This window comes from Semicossyphus pulcher, unplaced genomic scaffold (assembly GCF_022749685.1).
Source record: "Semicossyphus pulcher isolate SPU_LCO1_2020_fin unplaced genomic scaffold, fSemPul1.0.p SCAF_18, whole genome shotgun sequence".
Lineage (NCBI taxonomy): Eukaryota > Metazoa > Chordata > Actinopteri > Labriformes > Labridae > Semicossyphus > Semicossyphus pulcher.
The window spans coordinates 25,928,659-25,953,086 of NW_027211691.1; the positions used below are offsets into that span (position 1 = coordinate 25,928,659).

General features: G+C 42.2%; 2 protein-coding genes across 5 annotated transcripts in view; both read left to right on the forward strand.

The window, feature by feature from the left end:
* LOC138595803 (NACHT, LRR and PYD domains-containing protein 12-like) overlaps positions 1–24,428 on the forward strand; it is a 56,394-nt gene that overhangs the window by 16,600 nt on the left and 15,366 nt on the right. For 2 of the 4 annotated variants that reach the window (XM_069667239.1, XM_069667236.1), the window contains one exon: positions 23,737–23,913. In XM_069667239.1, the coding sequence (XP_069523340.1) occupies positions 23,737–23,913 (177 nt within the window). Of the gene's footprint in view, positions 1–14,397; positions 14,450–14,677; positions 14,828–16,722; positions 16,744–17,389; positions 17,620–18,380; positions 20,227–21,817; positions 21,992–23,736; positions 23,914–24,428 lie in introns of those variants that run through there. The other 2 variants (XM_069667237.1, XM_069667238.1) reach the window with 2 other exon arrangements.
* Positions 2,179–7,088, forward strand: LOC138595804 (uncharacterized). Its single transcript, XM_069667240.1, has 5 exons — positions 2,179–2,822; positions 2,989–3,254; positions 4,229–4,345; positions 4,479–4,620; positions 5,605–7,088. The coding sequence occupies exons 1-5, from the start codon at positions 2,666–2,668 to the stop codon at positions 6,135–6,137; spliced, it is 1,215 nt and encodes a 404-aa protein (XP_069523341.1). The 5' UTR covers positions 2,179–2,665; the 3' UTR covers positions 6,138–7,088.

The following is a 24,428-nucleotide window of genomic DNA, read 5'->3' on the forward strand; positions in this document are numbered from 1 at the left end:
GAATTTCCAGAGTTATTAACTTATTTCTTTACTGTTAACCTTCAGAAATAGATTCACTTGAAGAAAAACAAGGTGTTCACAACTTAAGAGCCCATTGTTTGGATCATCAGCCTCTATTCTGATGCTATTTCTGCACTCTGGGCCCTTATTTACATTCAGAGCACGTCTTCATGTACAATAATTTGAGGTGTGTCCCTCACATCTGATGCACAGCTGCTTTTATTAAACATTTAATGATGAGAGTTGGAGAATAAGTTAAATGCATTTATGTCACCATAAGTTTATTGTAATATTACAAAGGGTTTTCATACAATCACATTTTCAGAAACATTAATGAGGTGTAGTGTCTGCTGTTTACCTCTCATCATCTGCTGCTCTCTCTCTCCATTATCTGTTGGTGTTTCTCTTTCTCCCTATTTATCGTCTGTCTGTCTGTCTGTCTGTCTGTCTGTCTGACTCACAGACTCTCATAAAAGCATGCTGTGTGATCACACAACAATGGCACGCTAATTAAACAACAGCACCTTTAATAATGATGAAGAGAAACGTTCATCATCTTATTCGTTAGTTGCTTCAGGGTCGAACTTCTTACTCTTACTACTGTTTTGGAACAAGCAGAAGAGGCCGAGTTGTGTTTTTCTACGCAACGACATGATCTCTGCGACATGTCTCCTCTCCTCCTGCTGTAACTTGTGTCGGGGGTGTACGTAGTGAGTGAGCGGTTAAGCGAGAGAGAGAGAGAGAGATCAGCAAAGTGACGCTTCATCGAGTGGAGCAGAGGAAAAGGAGCAGGGAAGTGAATAATCTTCTTCTTCTTCAAGGTTTTAACATCAGTCGGCATCCATGATGTTGCATTACTGCCACCATCAGTTTTTAACCTTTCAGTTTCTGTTCATTTAAAGACGTATTTTCTGTTTAAAAACTCCACAATCTTTAGACCAACAAAGGTCTCCCGACTGACAAAGTAAATGTAGTGGAGTTAAAGCAGAAGAAATTCAAGTACAGTACAGATACTCCCAGAAAATACTTAAGTACTGTAACAAAGTATTATTACTTTGTTACATTACACCACTGCTGACAGCAACAGGCAGGATGATACTGCATCGACTTTTTATCGAGAGTTCTTCATGTTTGTTTAAATAAAGACTCTCGAGGTTTAATGACTGTTTCAAACGCTTCCTGTAACATTTTATACAATGAAGCATGTGGGATTATAGCATGCGTTACTTCTTCATCCTGAGAAACAGTTGGTCTAAAATTTGATCATTTAATGGTTTTTATCTTTTTCTTACGTTTCTTAAATCCAGTTTCTGATCCATTAATATGGTAAGAAGTTGAAACTCATAAACTTTATCCATCTTTTTAGTTCTTTAGAGTTTTTCAGTCTGAAGATAAAGTGCATTTGGTGTAAACTAAATGTTCCTGTATGGAGAATGGTTGTCAGTAGTTTGATTGCAAACATCTCAGCAGTCTTTGATGATACTGACAGAAAGCTTATGGGTCTGTAGGTACTGGCTTCATGGCCCTCTCCAAACTTAAGCTCCAGGGAAAGTATTGTGTTGAGGTGACATGGATCGTCTCCTTTGGGCAAAGGAGCAGGGTGTGTTTACTCCTACAGAGCATGTGAATTTAAGGGAGGATCGACACTGTAGTCACTGTAGTATCTCTCTCCTTTGTGTTATATGCAGCATTTCTGTTGTGCATACAATAGTAATATAACCAGACTCACTGAGTGTATACACTTGTATAACATATTTGCCCTCCTGTGGGGTTCAGCAGCAGACGAAGCTGATCGTGAGGAACGAGGATTGCTATTATTTTTGTAAAACTGCACCTTTGAGCTCTCGTCACTGGCAGCACCAGGATCAGCACAGGAGCAGACTGTGTGACATTAAACCAGGAGCTGAATACATGCACATATGTGTTTGCAGTTACTGAGACCCATCTTCTTATTGCAGTTGTTCCTCTGTGTAGCCTTAGACTGTGCCTTCATTGATGCCATTTCTCTGTGTTCCACATGTGCTTGGTTTGAATACATAGTGTGAATATAGTTTTTCATAACTGAAAGAGAAGTTGGCATTTCTATTAAAATAAGTAACTTCCTGCCTTTCTTAATTCCAGGCTCCCTCATCCTTTTCACCTGAACAGACTGACTCTACATACAGGTAATCATGTGAGATGACCAAACAAGGTGTGTGTTAAACTGCTCTGTTGTCTGTAGTGAGGTTATTAAAGCTGAACTCTGTTGGTAGAATATTCAAAACACACCAAGCAGATGCAGCAGTGTTAACATTGACCTCATTTATAAAACCGTGTGCAGCGTTCAAACCAAAAAATAATGTGCTTTATAAAACATGCAAGGAAACGTCTCTTAAATCAATCTTAGAGTCTGAGCTTGAAGTTCAGAGTCTTGGCACACACAGCTCATTATATCTATCTTTAACTTCAGCCCGTTATAAAGACACACAGAGAGCTCTGACTTAGAGTGACAGATTTTAGATTCTTAACTTCTGAATGGAATATTGTTTTATAAACAGGTTTACACCTAAAGATGACTGAGTGAGCTTGGATCGTAAGTGTTAAGTTAATTCAACCCTTTCATGTCAGGTTCAGATGTCCTGGTCAAGGTGTGTTCCAGTGTGCTTTGACTGGACTGGTGTTTGTTATGGCAAAGGAGGCGGAGCTTCTGTACAGGACTGTCCAATGGGATGAGAGCCTCCTCCAATCAGCTGGCAAGAAGGCTGCGGGGCCGCTGTTCAACATGAAGTGTTCTGAGGATGCTCTGCGTCAGATCCACTTCCCTCACTGTGACACAAAGGAAGGTACCCACGATGCTGTCTTCAGTGTTAGAAAAATGAATTAGTTCAATGAAGATGATTTGTATCCTTGAGATGCTCCAGAACTGATGTGAAGAGATAAATAATAACTCTCAGAAGTGGTAAGAAATGAATGAGGTCAAACTGAAGTTTAACCTCTCTGCATTCTCAGCTCTGCTGGTCGACGGCCTGTTGTCTGTCGTCCACATCACAGATGATGGAATGAGCTTCTTGAAGCCGCTGGAGATCACAGACACTCATGTGGTTGTGGAGGTCCCTCACCTCTCTGCCTTTGGCCTGGTTTGGGATTTAGTTAAAAGGTTTCTGAACATGTCCCTGCCAATAAATGGCCAAGTCCTGCTGTTCCTCCGACCTGTGGACACAACGCATGAAGTCCTGGATGTGTTATTGCTGCAGGAAAACATCGTTCTGCATGAGGTAAAGCTGAATGTCATACCTGCGCACTTTCATCCTGAGGTGTGTGTAAACCACAAGGATGATTCACACGTTCCTGTCTCGGGTTAATTCCTGTACATAAAGATAACCTTGGATGCATGTTAATACTGCAATATGGATGACCAAGGTTTTGGGTTTGATGATAGCTCCGTCTGTAGAAGGTTGCTTCGGAACCAGAGGGTGACCTGCTCAAGGCCCAGTAAGAACCACGCACCAAATTGGGGCTGGTGGCTGGAGAGGTGCCAGGTCCTTTCCTGGGCTCAGTCGAGGTGTCTTCGAGCAAGGCACTGAATCCCCGACTGTTTCGGGGTGCATGGCCATATGCAGCCCCCTCACTCTGACATCTCTACATTAGTGCATGTCCATGGGATCCTGTTTGTGCATGTCTGTATTTCGGGCCTTTGTGTGTGTAGCCATTTTGTAAAAAGGTAAAGGTACCCTTTAGCTGCTGTTTGAGGATGCAGCTTTCCTCCGTTCTAACACAGGGTGAACATTGTGAAATGCTTGAATATGGTTAAGTTCAGGCACAAAAACTACACAATAGTGCTTAAAATCTTCCTCTGGGATCTTGATTTGAAAGTAGAACATCTTCCGTTGTTACACAAATAACACCGAGCTCTTCCTCATACTGACCGATGGAGTTAAGAAAAAGGGGCTGTTTGGTGTTTGGGGATTAATTTAAAACTTATTTAATGTAAGCTAATGTGATGTATGTTGTATTTTTCTATTATTGCTCTTCTTTTTTGTTCCCTCTCATGACAAACATGTTGTGGAATGACATTAAACCTCCTTGAAACCTTAACTTTAGTACCTTAGTTATGTCTGTGTTTTTTTTGTTTCTCTGTGAAACACTTTGGTCATCAGGTTTCTTCTTAAATGTCCTCAATAATAAAATCGACAAATTGTATTATTTGAGCAAAATAAAAAAAGGAATAACATTTTTTCTGTCCCTGCAGGTTGTCGCCCAACAAGGAGGTGCTGAGTACATCAGGATCTCTTCTGACTGTCACCTCAGCTTTGGTCAGATGTACAGTGTCCACTGTGAACCTGAGGGCTTCACAATACAGCCTGATGTGAGTCGAGTGTCATACACTTCCAGCATTCATACACATCATTATCATGAATACAATCTTGGCTGCTTATCTTCCCAATGAGAAACGTTATTGTAGGAAGTTTGTTTAATGACTCTTTACTATTGGTTTTCAGAACGCACCATTTCGCTTGAAGTATGGACCAAATTTTTATCCAACATTTGAAGTTTTCCTCACTACACACCCAGAGAAAGTGACTCTGATGGTCCAGGACCAGGACAGGACAGTCGCCTGGAAGCGTGATGTGATTCTGACAGGTAAAGTAGGCTTCATCCTGCTGCAGCAGGACCTCACTTGTCTTTGTTAAGACCTCAGTGAGAGACTCGAGCAGAACGTGCACATCTATCTTTCTTTAACACCAAACTGTGGCTCTATTGATTGAATTATTGAAGTCCACTGCTCGATTGTAAGTTTCTGTTTTCCCATTTGTCCTGAAGAAAAAACCAAAGTGAGGGAACTGTATGTTTTTATGTGCAACACCGGGAATTTAACAAATAAAGACTAAACCATGAAAGTCACAGAACGCAAATGTGAACAGAAGATGTGCTCCAGTTTATTTCTCTTTGTTAAATCATGTGGAAAAGTGTCCCTGGTGCTGGACTACAGCACGGAGGTAGTGAGCTTGTCTGAATGGTATCAGTATTCCTCTGGAGAGCACTATTTTAATGTTGTTTTATTCTTTTACTTGTTTTACCTATATTTCTTATTATACTGCATCTCTTTTACCGTCCTCGTCTACTCTCTGCTGTGTTCATGCAGCTCCTGTCCTCTTGCTTTGACTTCATGTTGACTGTACCTTCATATTGTCTCGCTGTCTGTCCATGCTCTTCTAGTTTGTTGTTGTGTTGCATTTTATATTTCCTGCTTGTTGCCGTGTCTGTTAAAGCACTTTGTAAGGTGGAATATAAATTGCTTTTTAACGATTATTTTACACATGGTTAAAACTCTTGTTTTAAGACTTTTGTGGGATACATTTCTTGATTTGATTAGCTACAAGGAAACAATGTGCCTTATATATGTAAATGAAGAACCGACAAAATATAGCAGAATTAACACAAAGATAGAGGGAGACATCATGAAACCAAGAGACCTCTCAAAGGAGAACGCAGGAGAAATAATGTAGAGCAAAATACATTTCTGTAACAGAGAAAACATGCAATTTATTTCTTTAACGATAACATTTTGAGATTTGTAAGAGAAAGTCGGTTATTACACAAAGGTCTTTTCTGCTTATTTACCAGGTTCAAGAAGAGAACCTCTGCAGAGGACTGTCCCAGCAGAGGACAGGGTCCCTGCACAACGCAGATTCCCTGCGGAGGACAGGGTCCCTGCACAACGCAGTGTCCCAGCGGAGGACAGGGTCCCTGCACAACGCAGTGTCCCAGCGGAGGACAGGGTCCCTGCACAACGCAGATTCCCTGCGGAGGACAGGGTCCCTGCACAACGCAGATTCCCTGCGGAGGACAGGGTCCCTGCACAATGCAGAGGCCCTGCGGAGGACAGGGTCCCTGCAGAGGAGACGCTGCGCTCAGTGAGGACCAACTTTCTAAACAAAGTGTCTGAACCTGTCCTGAATCAGCTTCTGGATGAACTCCTGCAGCATGGTGTTATAAATGATGGTGAAATGCAGTCAATCAGGACAAAAGTCAAAGCAGAAAAAGCACGAGACTTGATCGACACAGTACGAAGAAAGGGAAGAGAAGCCAGCTCAGTTCTGATCACTGCTCTCCGTGAGGTGGATCCATGCCTTTCCAGAGAGCTGGACTTAAGCTGAAGCAGGAACTGTAGAGTGTGATGATGAATCTGCGTCCCAGCTGGCTGTTTTACACTTCTCTGTTACTTGTTCCGATCTTAAAATGAGGCTCAAGTCTGTTTTTAATAAGCCAACTTTAGTTGACTCTTAAAGGGATTTACTCAAGTCTAGAAAGAAGAGCTCACACTGTTACCGAACAAACCTGGGACTGCATTGCACTCAGCATCATCTTGCACATACCTGCACGACTGTACAGCTCTTCAGTCACACCTGTTGTGCATATTTTATATTGTGTTTTATACTTGTATTTTTGTATTAAAAGTGTGTCCAGAGACGTTTTAACAGCGTTGAACAGACAGACCCTGATATAATCTTACAGTTCTGAATCCATGTGACAGAGTCGACTAAGAAGTTATTGATCCTCGTCTAAAAAGAAGTCTTTTACTGGGTTCATCCAAACCAGTTTGCTCTGTAATATGTTCTCCTCCCATAAGGAGTATGGACACAGTTAAATATATGTTTCATACAGGAGAGTGTAACACGTGATGGGGGACCAGGAACATGTGTGTGTCTGCATGTCCATTATTTATACATGGTTTATTCTATCGTTAATACTGTCAGACCACAAAACCACCAGGATGTCTACAGAGGGTTTAGTGGTCTGTTCTTTAAGATAAATGGTGGAGACTCTTTTACTCTGAAGGAGTTGGACAGGAAGTCTTACTGTCTGATTGGTTACAAAGTGTAAGTTTGATATTATGAGTATTATGTCACTGTCAGAGGGCCGACTTCCGTCTCCTGGGAAACTTTTTACAAAATAAAAGTCCCGTCACTGATCACACGATTGTCTCTCCTGGTTGTTTCCACTAAGGAGGCGGCTTTGTTGTGTTTAAGGTTGCCGAGTCACTAACATACACACACAAATCTCACTGCCAGGGTTACCATAGCAACAGTCAAACTTTTCCTTTCCAGAGCCAGTTTTGAGTTACTTCCTGGTTTCACTGAGTATCTCTCTCTCTTATTGTCTCTGGGCCTCGCTCTACCTCCGACTCTGACCCGCTGGTTTGTTTCAGCAGCAGTGACTCGTCCTCAGACTCTTCAGCAGGACACACGGCACACAGGTCAGGCAACACTTCTTCAGAGCAGCAGCTTCAGCAGTTCAGCCTGTGGCTCAGAGGCACCCGGGCAGGTCAGCCTGTTCAATTAAAACTCGACAGTTTGTACCTGAAACATCAAAGTCATCCGAATGAATGTTGTCATGATAATTCTTGTTTCTGTTGTTACTTGAGAGTATTTTGATATTTTTCCTGTTTAAACTTTTGAGCGTTTTTTTCTTCCTTTGCATTTGTTCCTCTTTTGTTCCATGTTGATTTGTATCGTTTCCTTCAGACAACACAAACAGCAGTGTTGTACATTTAGCAAAGCGTCACTCACCTACTTGATGAGAGAAGGTGAAATAATAATCACAATACAATGTTAAAAGTTAAATGAAGGAAAAAGAACAGCACTTTGCATTGTGTTTGAATAAATAAACTCTAAAATAATAACTTAAGAAATATTATGTAAACGTATGAAACCCACCAAATGTGTATAAACATTAAAGATGGCAGAGGCACCATGTGTCGTTCATCAGCCAAAGGAAGCCAGGCCTCTCCACCGTTTGAAACGCATCTTGTCCTTTGCAATGTAATATGAAACGGCTGCAGTGAGGTCATTTCTTGATTTGGGTGCATAAGCAGCCTGTCTCTGAACGGCCTGCTGGAGTGTCTGTGTCAGTGCTGATGAGGGACCAGGTCCAGTAGCATCACTAGTCTTGCCTGCTGTCTGCCCACTCTGTAAACAGAGGAATAGCAAATGCATTATTATTATGATCATTAACATTAGAATTATTATTAATATGATGATAAACAGTGTTGTAATTATTTCCTTTTATTCCGTCTCTCACACACAGAGTCTATCTTCTGTGTGTCTATCTTCATCCACAGCACCATGAACACAAATACACATCAAATCTGTGCAGTGATAGTTATTGCACTGAGCCCAAAAATGGACAGAAATACAGAGGAGTCTTATAGGAGTTAGTCCTTAGCGTCTCTCCTGTCGGAAGACTTTGACGAACAATTCAATGACTGCCGAGTTCTAATGAGCAAAATATGAAATTATTATATTATTAGTTATGGGTTATCGTCTGCAGTGGGTCTGCAGCAGACACACGACGCATACAGCAGCAAGACGAGTAAAAGCAAAAACGTTCAGTTTCACTTTCGCACTTAAAAAAGTAAGACTTGAAGCTTCAGTTTACATTATAGACAAGCTATCAGCAAGTTAGACGAGCACCATGACTTTTTGCAGCACTCCTAAAACCCCCATCATGCATCTGGCTGAAAGTTAACTTACCTTGCATTCACCATAAAGTAGTGGTTGTTGCTCTCGAACATGGGTCAGCATATTTGAAGTGTTGCACCCTTTCGTTTGGTTTTTTTCTGCAGACAGGGTAACCATCGTTGATTAACTTTCCTCCGCAGCCTCATGAAATCCAAAATATGAGCACACCTCGGATTTAGTCTCCTCTGCCGGTGCGCTGTCGCTGCCTTTCGCCATGTTGTCACTGTAAACAAAGCCACATTGCGTGCTGCGCCTGGGAGACGCTGGAAAGTATTTACCGTGAGTTTTTCAAAGCGTGGTAATCGTGATAATTGAAATTGAACATGGTATTACTAACCGTCGGGAATCTAACAGTGAAACTGGTAACCGTTCCATCCCTACGTGCACACATACAGGCATGTGTTCCTCTTGGACAAAGTGCTTGAAGATGCATTCTGTGGTTGAAAGTGGCTTCATGTTTTTTAACTTGAGTTGGCAGATATTTGTTTAAATATGTGTTTATTAACTGTACTCACATTTGTCCAAGAAGGGACGTTTCATATTAATAAGTCAAAATGGTTCAAAAAAGAAAAACACTTTCTTTATGTCACGTTAGATTTAACGTGAACGATAAGAATAAGAACGATAAGTTCTTTCATGTCCATCTCTCGCTAAAGAGTCGCTGATTTACTGACTGATTAGTTTTTCCTTTCATAAAAAAATACTCATGTAACATTAAGGAGGTAGTTTCAGGGCTTCAGATGCCACGCACGAGTGATCCAGTGAACACCTGGTTTTGTGACAGGTGCTTCTCTGTGGTAGGAAGTTAGCTTTACCTGTACATGTGACTTTATTTATTTTTCATCATGATTAAGGCATGACTGAAATCATCAGTCGGTTCATTAATTCAGCTGATGAAGACTGGAAGAGAAGCATCTGAATCTTTACAGGGGCCTAAAGAGATCAAACGATGACGAAATTCAACGATGAGAAGAGAAAACGTTTGATTTAAGTCAGAAAGGCAGAGTTTTGCTTTGTGTTCCTTTTTCTACCATAAATAAATCATGTCAGGACTCGTTGGATTGATCTGTGGACGCTTGGTGAGGTCCTGTTGGGACTCAACTCACTGACAGGAAGCTGTTTAACGTCTTCAAATGCCTTCATGACAAAACTGTTTCCTGTGCTTTCAAAGTGACTCATTTATGTTCAATTTCTGACCGGCCCACTTTAAAGCTGGTGTTAGCATCTGGCAGCTAAAGCTAGAGAGAGATTAGAGACTATTATTGCTGTTTGAGGGGCAGGTGTAGAAACTTTGAGGACGGGGACACATTCATTGGGATGCTTACACACGACGTCTGAGTTTTGGCTTTTCAAATTAAAAGGTTCTGATAACATTTCATGCTGTGGATGCTGAACATGTCTCGACTCTCAGATGGCAGATCCAGACCCTCAGTCTCCCACTCAGCCTCCCGCCGGCAGCTCTGAACCTGGACTCAATGGCTGTGCTCCCTCCCCGGACATGGAGCTCCAGGCAGAGGAGCACAGAGTCCATGACGGCCCAGAGGGAGAAGAGGAGGAGGAGAAAGAAGGAGGAGCAGACAGAGCCTTTACACAACCGAGACCTCCTCAGCTTAACCTCCGCAGAGGTACAGAAAAAACACTGATCCAGTTTTTGTAGACAGGATTGACCATATTTGGACGAGGGGGTGGGGCTAACCCTAACCCTTGAGTTAGCCTGGTTAGCATGATGCAGCAGTAATTTAGCTCAAGTGTTGCTCGAGGTGAGATGCTTCTTGTGGCTCGCAGAAAACAGGCTTTAAACAAAATGTCCTGCCGCTGTTTTGTACATCAAAGCGCTGAACAAGACATTTTGAGGCGACCAAAGTGTCTCATGGCTGTTTACATGTACTCGCTGTTATGTATACATGTTGTCTCTAACCTGATTGCCAAGGTAGCGTGCATTCAAACACAAGGCACACACGCCCTAACCGTTATCCAATCAGCACATTTTTCTGAGGGATTTAGTCAAACCCTTAAACTGTGATTAAGAGTTGGATACAGCCACCGCGACATCACCCATTTGTTATCTGACTGGTTATGAAGCCTCGAGAAAACAAAAATGTTCTCCTGCAATTTCCAGATGTGACTGGCAGAGGACACCGGCGAATAGGAGGCCAGAACCTGAGAGCCATGAACCCCATGTCTCCTGCGGCGGCTGCTGCGTCCCCGACCGCCGGCACCTCTGTGAGTAAATACTTACAGCAACCGGCCACAGGAGGCGCTGATGCTAGAAAAGGGAAACAGTAAGGGAAAGCAAAAGGTTTCCCCTTTCAGTCTCCAGTAGACACTGCAATGACTCTAAACAGCCACTAGGGGGCAGTAGACTAACAGTTGTTCTGGATCCAGGAGGGGATTCACACTGAAAGCAGTTGGTTCAGGACGCTTCTCTGGCACATTTCTAACAAAGCAGCTGTATCCTGCTGAGTTTGATGATGTTTAGTCAGCAGCTTTAATTTTTCAGGTTTTGTTTCGTTTTTTTGTTTGTTATCTAATCAACACCAGCTTGCTGTAAAACACTACCTGGAACATTTAGCAGCTTGTGTTGTTGTTGAATGGTTAGTGTAACACACAAGTATTAACCCTTTTCAAAGCGCGGTAATCAAACACGGTTATCATGATAATTAAAATTTAACACGATAGTACTAACCATCCGGAATTGTACCTTGTGACTGGTAACCGCTTCATCCCTACCTACCACTCAAGCAGAATCAGTCTGTCCACAGAAGATCGTCTGGACCTCAGTCGTCATCACAGTGGATCCTGACATGGTGGCTCGCCATCTTTGGACTGGATCGTAGTCAAATCATGTTTAATAAAACCCTGACCTGTGTAACAGTCAGATTGATATTCAAAAATCGACAACAAACTTTTCTGCTCCTGATACGTCACACTCTATTTTCATTAATTATTTTAACAGTGTACACAAGCAGCCACAGAATAAACCATAAACACTGATAAGGGTTCTTACCAAAGGAATCAACATACAGGGCTCTCCTGAAGCCTCAAAATGGTGGCTGCATGGCGCCGCAGAGCATCTACAAAAATAAATGAAAACTCTTTTTTAGTGCATTTCTTAAACAGCTACAAACAGCTACACTCTGTGCATGGACGCGCACACACTCTACAATGTGCATATAACCTTGATTTTTACAATGTTACTACGAGTTAAACAGTCTTACATGTAATATTTACTTTGTACTTTGAACATGTCAAAGGCGGCAGCCGTTAGCATACGGCGCTATCCGTTAGCATACGGCGCTAGCTGTTAGCATACGGCGCTAGCCGTTAGCTACCACTGTTGTGAGTTTAGTTTAACAGTTTCTCATTACGAAGCAGCAAAACTCACCAAGAAGAGCCCCAGAAACCTCAAAAGGCAGATCCCAAAAGAAAAAAGTTCATTTAGCTGTAAATTAGAGTGTTTTTCTCTCATAAAAGGACCGAAGAAGGGCGTCCACTCGTCCCCTCTTCCCGCTCTCTCTGTACCGCACAGACGTACACAGGAGGGCGGAACTTGCGCACTTTGCGCTTCAAAGATTTTCAAAATAAAATTCACCTGCCTAATGATTTCATCATAAATTCCTGACAGAAACTTCAATAAACAGATACACAATAAACATTTCCTTTTTTCAGCCACATTCTGATAAACACACACTGTCAGTAGCTATCTATGCTAACAGGGTTACATAGGACAAGTGAAAGTCACTTAGTCAAATTTTTACTTGAGTTAAAGTACTGGAGTACTTGCTTTTAAACTACTTAAGTATTCAAACTACTTTTTAAAATAAACTCAAAACGCTGTATTTTCACAAAGCATGAGTGCAGTCTAAAATACATGGGTGTCCATTCTGCTACGCTACCTTTATTTATACAACATTATTTACATTTTTAAACTCACATGCAACAGATTTCCGGATTTGCAGCTCCAAAATAGCGAACATTTAAAACGATACGACTCATTCTTCATTTCAAAAACCTCAAACATGGGCTGAAGATACGGCCATGGGTGCTCAGGTGGAGTCTTCAGCCTTCTCTGCCGTAGCCATCATTACCATCACTAAATGAACTGCCTGATCTGAGTGACGTTTGCTTTGCGTTTGCTCTACGTTCAACCATGGAGATGCATGAGGTACAGGTACGGCAACACCACTTAGACAAACCACACGCAGAACCACACCAACACAGTTTATTGGCTTCCAGATTTTAGAAAAGAAAAGTACATTCATCAGCTGACTTCAGAGCAAAAGTAGCGAGTAACGAGAACATTGATAGAAATGTAGTGGAGTCAAAAGTGCGATATTTGTCTTTTAAATGTAGTGAATTAAAAGTAATAAGTTTCCCAAAAATAATACTCAAGTAAAGTACAGATACTCAAAAAATGTACTCAAGTTCAGTACTCAGGTACATTTACTTCATTCCTGTCCACCCCTACCTTTGTTTGAGATCACAAGTCTCTGTACTCTACCTGCTCAGCAGCAGAAGCAGTCAGACAAAGTGTTTTCCCCTCAGGAGGTGGTGGAGACCAAAAACAGAGGTGAAAGTCAGTGACTATTGGATTTCCAACCACCAGGTGGACACAAGCAAAACTCCACATGAATTACCACGATGCTTCATAACTGCTGGATGAGGAAGCAGGCAACTGTTTGCTAACAAGTTCAGCTCATCAGCTTTGAAAGTGTTGATATGTAAATGTTGCGTTTACAATTTGTTTCTGCTGAAAACAAGAGGACAAAACAAATCAGTGACTCCAGGTTTGAATGAACTTCCCTCCTGATAGTATGAACTCGTCTTTGCTTTGATCACCAGGATCAGAAATGAAACCTCTGGAAACACTGTTCAGTATCTTAAGCACCTGATTCCCCCAGGTGTCTGGAAAAAGGATGCTGCTGTTGTCCAATGAGGCGAGGAGAGAGATGGCGAAGCAGGCGAGAGCCGCGAAGGAGGAGAGACGAGCGACGCTGGACGCCCGACACAAATACCTGATCAGCAGGTTGGTGGACGCGGGGACACTGGGGGAGCCGGAGGTGGAGGACGCCCTCCTCTCTGATGACAAGGTAACATCACCGAAATGAGATCAAATCAGAGGTCGACCTTTGACCTCTTCAGTGCTCAGTGTTTGGATTAATCATCTGTTGTTCTTCCAGTTCAGTCTGATTGAGGATTTCTTTGCTGCGAACGGATCCAAGAAGCTGATTTTCTTCTATCAGAGTGTAAAACAGGTAACTTTTTTTACCAGGTAGCAGATTTTACAGATACGACTCTGACTGACATGTTGATCACTTTTCTCTTCTCGTTCTGTCATCTTGATCCAGCTCTCTCTGTTCTTTGTATCTGTCTCTCCAGAATCCGGCCTCCAGTCATTCCCCCTCCGTGGATGTAGCGACCTCTGCCGTGGCTCAAAGGAAACTCTTCCTCTCTACAGGCAGCTCTGAGGTGAGCCTGCTGAGGAGGTCTGAAGAAAACTGAGTTTTCCACAGAGGAGATTCAACCCTCACTGAATGCTCTTTCATACTAAAGAGACCAAATAGGATCCAAACCAGGAAGCATACATTTGATATTTTTATGTGTGAGATACACACTCTCTCTCTATCTCACACACACACTCACTCACTCACTCACTCACACTCTCTCTCTCTCTCTCTCTCTCTCTCACACACACACACACACTCACTCACTCACTCACTCACACTCTCTCTCTCTCTCTCCCTCTCACACACACACACACACACACACACACACACACACACACACACCCAGCTGATTTCCTGTAAATGGAGGAGGGAGGAGCAACAGCGACCATGTGATCCAGCCTAAGGAGCAGCACAGGTGGAACCTGTGGTACAAGTGTTAGTCACTTCAGCCTCCACTTGGACAGAACAGAGCAGAAGAGGAAATCTGACGGCTGAAGGAGGGTGAGTGTTAATCCAACATTTTTATGATTTCACATCTAAAGTGTCACTTTTTCTCCCTGTGAGCTATAGAGGAGTTGAACTGAACATTTGGATTACTGTGGGGACAGGCTACTTTTGTGTGTGTGCCTGTGTGTGTGCGTGTTCTTGGGTGTGACTGTTGAACAAACATGTTTCTTCTGAATGTGTTGTGTCTGAACTTGTAGTGAGTGTTTGTGATTTACCTTTCAGACTGACTTCAGAGCAGAAGATGAGTGTGTCTGTGCAGGCCGAGCGGGACAGAGCAGAGTCTCCTGGAGCCAGCTGTCCGTCTCTGAAGAAAGAAGAGTTCAAAGATGAACCTCCAGACCGCAGTCATGAACCTGGACCCTCAGACGCAGAGTAAGAGAACTGACAGGATCGCATTTTCAGTTAACATGGAGAGAAAACAGAAAGAAAAGAATCTGTTTGTTATTCACACATGAAGCGTGGCGTGTGCGTGACGGCTGCGTGCGGTACTCGGCCAATTACACGGTGCAGATGAATTGTGATGAGTCCTATTGATCTCTGTAGTAAAAGTCACAGGCATGGAGAGTAAAGTAGGTCAACACTTCTGGTATGTTTTTTTCAAAGTAAAAGCCCTATTTGACATTTCTGTGGAGAGAGTTCAATGACTGTATAGATGGACGACGCGTCTCCATCTGCTCTCATTGTACGACAGTGAAACCAAAACAGCCCTGTGATAGGCGCTGCCATCTTGCGATGGTGACGTCATTTGGAGCCAGAGTCTGCGCAGTAGAGCTCGGCGGGTGGCGCCGCCGTAGCCACTTCCGCTAACCCAAACAGCAGAGCAGCTTCTTGTGTTGGTCTGAGGTTAACATTCAGGTATGGAAACTTCAGTGAGTGTAGTGATTGTTTTAGTTACGTCTCATCTCGCCGATCGTCCTCCACTCTGCTAACCAGGAACTGATTGGCTGCAGGAGCCGTATTGGTCAACAGAGCTGTCAATCATGAGGCCACGCCCCCTTTTTGTAACATCAAATAACTAATTAAAAGTAAACTTGTGAGAAAAATGAACATAAGAGATAAAGTACAACAGCAGCCAGACAGACATGGACACACACCTGGTGAGACGGCAGGGTGACACCTGGGTGGGTAACGAGTCAACACGAAGACCTGAATATTAAACACTTAGCCAGCCACAGCTCCATGAAGTCTGTGGTGATCTTTAGCCCGGTGTGTTGTTAACACTGTAGGACCTTACAGTGTAGTTCAGAGTGATGGCTTTCAAGACACGTTAACACCTCTGAGCCGACGTACAGCACACCGAGCAGACAGTGTTTTGCTCACAAGCACGTGTCACAAATGTTCGTCAAACTGAAGATCAAAGTGAAACCAGGACAGTGAAATGCAGAGCGAGTGGCAATAACCAAATGATGAAACTGATTTATTGATGTTTGTTGTCTTTATTTTAGCACATGTGCGAGCTCGTTGGCTCCGATGTGACACACAGAGCTCCTTTTCTGGTTCACTCAGCTTGAATTTGTTCCATTAGTGAGAATCTATTATTTAGAAGTTTGAGGGGCTGTTTATCCACACTCCATGAAGTGAAACATTCCTGGGTTCTCTATCAGGAAACAGGTGTGTTTGAAGGTGAGCAGAGCCCCGTTGATAGAATGAGGGTCATTTCATTTGTGATGGAAAATGAATATCAGAAATATAACTGAGAAGAAGTGCATGAAAACGCATCGTATCCAATCACATTGCACCAGATTGAGTGGCACTGGATCGTTCTAGATTCAAACGTATCGTCCATGAATGCTGTCGTAGCTCATGTGTCTGGATGTGTATCAGATCGTCTGAGGGAGAGATGCACACCCCGAACATCCACCCATTAATGTTTGAAGGATCAAAGAAGAACCATTCATGTCCTGTTCCTCTGAGTATCTGTGACAGCTGTCAGTCACCTAGAAACACTGTGATCTAATGTAACACATTTAAACCTCCTCATGAACGACAGCGGCAGCTGTTTGAGTGTTCAGAGCTTCTTTATTATCGTTGTCATCAGAGACTTTATCAAGGCTTCATGTGACATGAACGAAAATGTGATCTAACCTGATCATCGTCCTTCCTGTCAGTAGTGAGTTTATCACCTGCAGCAGATGACTGCCAGCACGGCCATGTTTGAAAAAGTGTCCTCTTGTTTCCTTCTTGTCGTTTCCATCATCTTTTTATTTTCTTGTTTTCTCTTTGGTTACCTGCTGACACTAATCTGACACCGTGTGCTCCGTGAGCAGGAACGTGGAACTTAAACACAGGTGAGGAAAACAAAGTGCAGAAGGAAAGGGCTGTTTGAGGCGAGGTGAAGCAAACATGATAAATATAGTGAATACTCCCAGCAGCTTCTTCAAACAGAGGACATGCTGACCAACATCTACTGTAGATTACACCCTGATGAGGGCCTCATCCAACCATAACTTTAAAAGTCCAAAGTGTCATTTTAGTGGACTAATTAAGTTTGTATTGTTGTTCATCTTTGAACTCAAAGGTTCTAAAGAAGCTCAGAGCTGAACAAGCCTTTCTCTGCTCTGTTTGATTGGAGGCTTCACTGTGAAGCAGCTGCAGGAAGTGTTGTGACTATGAGGTAACTGGGTGGTTACCAGCTAAACAGAAACAGAACTACACTACACCCTTGTGGTCAAAATAAGGTACCTGCACAAAACACAAGTGAGGAATGGCTCCTACAGGTAGTGTGAAGTTTGTAGTGATGACAAACTACAGGCAGATCACTAAATGTTTCCTCAGACAGGAAAAGCAGTGAATGAGGCTTTATGAAAGAAAGATGCAGTCTAAAGGCTGAATTCAAACAGAAATGTGACGACACTTAAATTGTTATCTGTGTCCAAATCTTTATTTTTCAAAGAGTCAACAGATCAGTTCAGTTATAAAGACATGTGTTCACAGAGGGAGGAAGAGGAGTCATGCTCCTGTGGAGGAGCAGCCGTCCTGCTGCGCTGTGTGTCAGGACGTCCTGAAGGATCCAGTCTCCATCAGCTGTGGGCACTGGTTCTGCAGACAGTGCATCACCTCATACTGGGACCAGTCTGGTTCACCAGTACACTCCTCCTGTCCCCAGTGTGGAGAAAGATCCAGAACAGGACCTCAGACCGCCTTTCAGACCAGCTCTGTACAAAGTAAGGCTGCACACCTGTGTGCTCACGTTAACATGTTGATGAATATCATTACACTCAAAGTCCAGGTGACATTTAACTCCATGTTGTTGAGCTCCAGCAGGTTTATCTGCTCTATTATTCGTCCTGTGTTCTCCTTTCAGAGAACATCTGAACACAAAGAGATGAATATATATTGAATATGTTTAGGAAACATGATATCTCCCACTGTCTCTGTGTTAACTAATCAGCATGATTTGTGTTCTCTGTTCCAAAGAGGGACATGGAGAACTTTGAACTCTGCGTGAAGCAGCTCAGTTTCTGTTCTATCAGAGGCAGACAGCAGACACAACAAGAGCCACAGACTTTGAACAACAGCCCTCATTAGCTTTCCTTCTCATGTTTCCTTCTTCACTAACTCACAAACACAGCTGTTGTCCTGCTTGTTAAACAAGTGACCAAACAAACAGCTGCCATGGAAATGTTCACTGCTCCAACAGTCTCCAGTAGAAAGCTCATGAGCTCATCAATCTCAGCACATTAAACAGCTTAAAAACTTTCCTTCTAATATCAATTTTGATGAAATGATTTGAGGCTCAGTCTGCCGCCTCTGCTGTCACTCAAACACATGACAAACACAGCGACACACAGAGGCTGAGAAAAAGGAGCATCTTTGACCTGAAACTGTTCTTCATTATTCACTTATTTTTATTTCTTTTTAATAGTAATAAAATGATCACTAGATTGTGACATTTTCTTTGCTTTGTCTCACTTCTCTTTTTTAGCGGCAGGTGGTCTGCAGCAGGTTTTAGAAGAACACAAGATGAGTCTGAGGAGGAGATGTGAATGTGTGACTGAAGGAACTGAAGCAGGAAGTAGAACCCTCCTCAACAGGATCTTCACTGAGCTCTACATCACAGAGGGACAGAGTGAAGAGGTAAATACCCAACATGAAGTGAGGCAGCTTGAGACTGCTTCCAAGATGGAGACCCTCCATGACACTCCAATCAAGTGCCACGACATCTTCAAAGCCTTTCCTGACCAGCAGAATCACATCAGAGTCGTTCTGACCAACGGCGTCGCTGGTGTTGGAAAAACCTTCTCAGTGCAGAAGTTCACTCTGGACTGGGCAGAGGGCTCGGAGAACCAACATATCAGTCTGCTGATTCTGCTTTCCTTCAGGGAGCTGAACCTGATCAGAGACGAGCAGTACAGTCTCCTCCAGCTGCTCCATGATTTCCATCCAACATTACAGAAGCTCACAGCAGAGACGCTCGCTGTCTGTAAACTGTTGTTCATCTTTGACGGCCTGGATGAAAGCAGACTTTCATTAGATTTCCACAACACTCAGGTTGTGTCTGACGTCTCACAGAGGTCATCAGTTAACCTGCTGTTGACAAACCTTATTAAGGGAAATCTGCTTCCCTCGGCTCTCGTCTGGATAACTTCTCGGCCTGCAGCAGCCAATCAGATCCCTCCTTCATGTGTGGACAGGGTAACAGAAGTACGAGGCTTCACTGACGCCCAGAAGGAGGAGTACTTCAGGAGGAGGTTCGGTGATGAAGAGCTGTCCAGCAGAGTCATCTCACACATCAAGACATCCAGGAGCCTCCACATCATGTGTCTGATCCCAGTCTTCTGCTGGATCACTGCGACAGTTCTGGAGCACATGTTGACCACAGGCCAGAGAGGAGAGCTGCCCAGGACCCTGACTGACATGTACTCACACTTCCTGCTGGTTCAGACAAAGAGGAAGAAGCAGAAGTATGATGAGGGACAAGAGACGAGTCCACAGGAGCTGATCAAGGCTGACAGGGAAGTTCTCCTGAAGCTGGGGAGGCTGGCGTTTGAACATCTGGAGAAAGGAAACATCATGTTCTACCAAGAAGACCTGGAGCAGTGTGGTCTGGATGTCACAGAGGCCTCGGTGTACTCAGGAGTTTGTACAGAGATCTTCAAAAGAGAGAGTGTGATCTTCCAGGAAACAGTCTACTGCTTCGTTCATCTGAGCATTCAGGAGTTTCTGGCTGCAGTCTACATGTTCCACTGTTACACCAACAGAAGCACAGAGGTACTGGAGGCTTTCCTACCAGACATTAAACTCAAGGACTCAAACACAAAGTCTTTTCATAAGAAGATTTCAGAGCTTTTTCGAAACCCTGGCCCATCCCTGGATGTCTTTCTGAGGAGCGCCATGAAGAAATCCCTTCAAAGTAAGAATGGTCACCTGGACCTGTTTGTTCGCTTCCTTCATGGACTGCCTCTGAAGTCCAACCAAAGACTCTTAGGAGGCCTGCTGGGTCGCACAGACACCGGCCGAAAGATTACTCAGAGAGTCATCAACAACCTGAAAGAGATGAACAGTGATGAGATCTCTCCTGACAGAAGCATCAACATCTTCCACTGTCTGATGGAGATGAACGACCGCTCGGTCCATCAGGAGATCCAAGAGTTCCTGAAGTCACAGAACAGATCAGAGAAAGAACTCTCTGTGATCCACTGCTCTGCTCTGGCCTACATGCTGCAGATGTCAGAGGAGGTTCTGGATGAGTTGGACCTAAAGAAGTACAACACAACAGATGAGGGACGACTGAGACTGATTCCAGCTGTGAGGAACTGCAGGAAGGCTCGGTAAGTCCACATTTAAATAACAGTATAGACACATGTAGATCTGTGTTTGAGGTGTTTTCTTTTTTAATTGTAAAATTAGTAGATATTTAATGGAACAATTGGTCAGTTATAATGTCACAGATGGTCTGACGCTGATTTAAAGTGCAAAATTACATTTTTCAGTTAGTTGTGTTTATAGCTGTCGATTTAATAAACACAGGTATTATATTTATTTCTAAAGACCATTACATCTATTTGTCTTCTATGAACCTTCCCTCGAGTGACAGAGGCGTCATGTTGACCTGGTAATAGAAGATAACAACTTAAGAGGTTGTGGTTTATCACAACATCAAAGGATTTGACAGCTGTCATTGAATGCATGAACGTTAGTTTTACCTGAGTAGGTTCTACAAGGTGCCGTATAAAGTCACACACATCGTAAAGATTATTTTTTTATACTGAAAGCATTTTGTTTTTGAGTTGTCTCTCCGTCTGTTTTCCCGTTCTTGTGAATAAGAGATCTCAGGAACGCCTTTAATAAAAAAGAAAAGACAAAGTCAACTCGGCCTCAAAGTTAGGTGACCTGATTTTTTTTTTTTTGGCTTATACCTTTATAAGAAAGGACAGTGAAGAGCGACAGGAGAAATGGGGAGGAGAGGGTGGAGGAAGAGATGCACCAAAGGGCCACGAGTCGGAGTTGAACTCGCAGCGATGTGCGAGGACTCTGCCTTTGCTTGTGAGCCTGCTCTACCAACTGAGCTAAACCAGCGCCCCGCGGGATGAACTGATTTGAGTTTTGCTGTCAAACATTTCTGAGCTCCGTCAAAACACATTCTCGTCTCAAACTCCAGAATGGATGTAAGAATTATGAAACAACTTCATGCTAACGTCTTATAGGAAAATGTTCTGAAGTAAATGTGATATCTCAGCAACAACGACTGCAGAGAGGACGATGCTCTCTGCTGTGGATTAGTGAACAATCTCTCCTGGTGTACCTGTTGATCTTGCTGGAGAGAAAAGGGTCCAGTGACAACCAAATGCTGTTCAGAGAAACACAGAGAGACGTTCTCTGGTATTATGTCCCCTCTGTAAATGATATACAAATCTAACCCTGTCCCGGCCACAGTTACATTCAGTGGGAAATAGAGATGAAAGAAATCTGCAACTTGACAGGCATATCACTGACAAGTGGTAGCTTTAGTTGCTTCAGAGGTTAAAAATAAATAAAGATATTTCAGAAGTCCGAGATAATTTATGCAACTATTCCTGTGACTCACAATTTTATAGAGAGTAGGTAGAATATTAAGGTATGTAACTTAATCCCAAAAGGAAATTAAGCTGCTTTAATTAAAGGCTGTACTGTACTTCACGTAAAAAGAAGTACATATATATATATATATATGTGTGTGTGTGTGTGTGTGTGTGTGTGTAACGGCGACTGCTATTCAAAGCCGCCCATTGTTCCCAGGGTTAGATGTTAATGAAGCGCGTACTCGATACTCTTTTTGTCTGCATTTTTATTCTAATAATACTCAACACAACAAACAGCATGTGTGTGCATGCATTTCCTATTAATTCCTAATATTATTTCACAATGTTTACATCATAACAGATTTTCTGATTGTGGAATATCAAACACTCACTGTGAAATCGTGGCCTCAGCTCTGAAGTCCAACCCCTCCCATCTGAGAGAGCTGGAGCTGAGTGACAACAAGCTGCAGGATTCAGGAGTGAAGCTGCTGTCTGATGGACTGAAGAGTCCAAACTGCAGACTGGAGACTCTGAAGTCAGATAACATTATTGTTCTTCTATTCTACTCTGTTACTGTTGTGAATCTTTTATCTTTAATTATTGATTAAACCTCATTTGTGTTCAGACATAACTTACATGTATATATATTTGTTTTACATTTAATTGTGTTCACATTTTCACTTCAAACACCTCGTCTACAGTCCTACAATAGACTTCTAGTGTTTTAAAAACATGTAGGAAATGTCCTGATAGTTGTTAATAAATTGTTGATGATTTTTAGTGAATGATCTCAACTGTATCCAGAATAACCTCTGACCTCATGTTTGTTTTCATGAGAAAGTTTACTGGCTGAAGCCCAAAGTGCTTCACAGACAGGAGATGAAAACACAGATTGACAGCAGTAGATGATAAAACAGGAAATAAAAATATAACATAATGAAAGATTATTAAAATGCAATAAAAAGATCAAAATACATCAAAATATATATATAAATATATACATAATACATCAGATATTAGGAATCGATGAAATACATAAAAATGTAAATGAGTAAAAGTTGAGAAGGCCAGAATAAATCCCAGACATAAGACTATTGTTAAAAACGCTAAAAACATAGAACAAGGCTATAAAATGACTCCAAGCCAGAAGCCTGATCAAAAACATGTCTTTAGCCTACTTGTAGGCCAGCTGTCCGAAAAATCAAACTTACAATAAATCAAACATAATCAAAGTGCCACCGATGCACCATGGGGATGTGGTGTACGCAGGCTAAAGAAGTCCATTGTCCATTCAAGGTTGTGCGTTTCTTATGGTTTATTTTCCCAATAATCAAGCAAGCAAACAAAAGAACAAAGAAATCATGGCTCCTGCTGCCTCTCTTGCACTGGTAAAAAACTATAGGCTCACCCAGGTGCATGCTGGTCCTCTACCTGCCTACCTACCTACCTCTATAAACTCAGGTGCCCACAGTGTTACCCCAAATTCTAAACAAAACAAACCAAGATACTAATTATGCAAAAACCAAATATACTAAACAAACAAAAAATAATAATAATAATTAAACTAAACAAACAACTAGCAAAAGAAAATAGGATCAAAATCTAATCTAAATAAAGCCAAGGCCTAGAATAATCGAACTATACTACTTATTACTAATGAACTAAATACTAAGAACAAATGAACAGCTCCTACACTACTTTTCAAAACACCCAGAGAGCTTGCATGTTTGATTTCAGGAGGCAGTGAGCTCCACAGTTCAGGTGCATAAGAACAGAAAGCTCTCTCTCCGGTGCTTGTGTGTGATACATGGGGAACATTAAAAAGGGAAGCACTCGAGGACCTCAGTCACTCTCTGTTACTATTGTAGACCTCATGTGTTTCATTACCGACTGAGCCTAACTCATGTTCATCAATAACTCACATCATGACCGTATAGATTCTGTGTTGTTCATATTTTCATGTTTCTTACACTAAATTTATTCTGCAGTCACAAAAGACTTCTGTTAGTTAAAGAAACCAGAGAAAATGTCCTCTGTCAGTTTTTACTGTCAATTAATGTTGATGATTTTTAGTGAATGATCTCAACTGTATCCAGAATGACCTCTGACCTCATGTTTGTTTTCATGAGAAAGTTTACTGGCTGAAGTAGAAATATTTCTTTACTTTGATTTGGTTACAAAAATCAAGACATGTTGATGTTTATTTACACATTTAAAACTTGAACACATCAAATTGGATTGTTAATGAATTTTATCTCCATATCTTTTTTCTTTCTTCAGATTGTGGCGCTGCAGTTTGTCAGAGATCAGCTGTGCTTCTCTGGCCTCAGCTCTGAAGTCCAACCCCTCCCATCTGAGAGAGCTGCAGCTGAGCTCCAACAACAGGCTGCAGGATTCAGGAGTGAAGCTGCTGTGTGATTTTCTGCAGAGTCCAAACTGCAGACTGGAGACTCTGAGGTCAGTTCACTGAGTCTCAACTCAACTCAGCTTTATTTATATATCACCTTTCATACATAAAGCATGCAGCCCAAAGTGCTTCACAGACAGGAGATGAAAACACAGATTGACAGCAGTAGATGATAAAACAGGAAATAAAAATATAACATAATGAAAGATTATTAAAATGCAATAAAAAGATCAAAATACATCAAAATATATATATAAATATATACATAATACATCAGATATTAGGAATCGATAAAATACATAAAAATGTAAATGAGTAAAAGTTGAGAAGGCCAGAATAAATCCCAGACATAAGACTATTGTTAAAAACGCTAAAAACATAGAACAAGGCTATAAAATGACTCCAAGCCAGAAGCCTGATCAAAAACATGTCTTTAGCCTACTTGTAGGCCAGCTGTCCGAAAAATCAAACTTACAATAAATCAAACATAATCAAAGTGCCACCGATGCACCATGGGGATGTGGTGTACGCAGGCTAAAGAAGTCCATTGTCCATTCAAGGTTGT

Bases quoted from the DNA above. Each gene is read 5' to 3' on its own strand.
- LOC138595804 (XM_069667240.1), top strand. From the start codon at position 2,666: ATGGCAAAGGAGGCGGAGCTTCTGTACAGGACTGTCCAATGGGATGAG. The intron at 3,255-4,228 runs GTAAAGCTGAAT...CTGTCCCTGCAG, and splicing joins AAAACATCGTTCTGCATGAG to GTTGTCGCCCAACAAGGAGG. The intron at 4,346-4,478 runs GTGAGTCGAGTG...ATTGGTTTTCAG, and splicing joins GCTTCACAATACAGCCTGAT to AACGCACCATTTCGCTTGAA.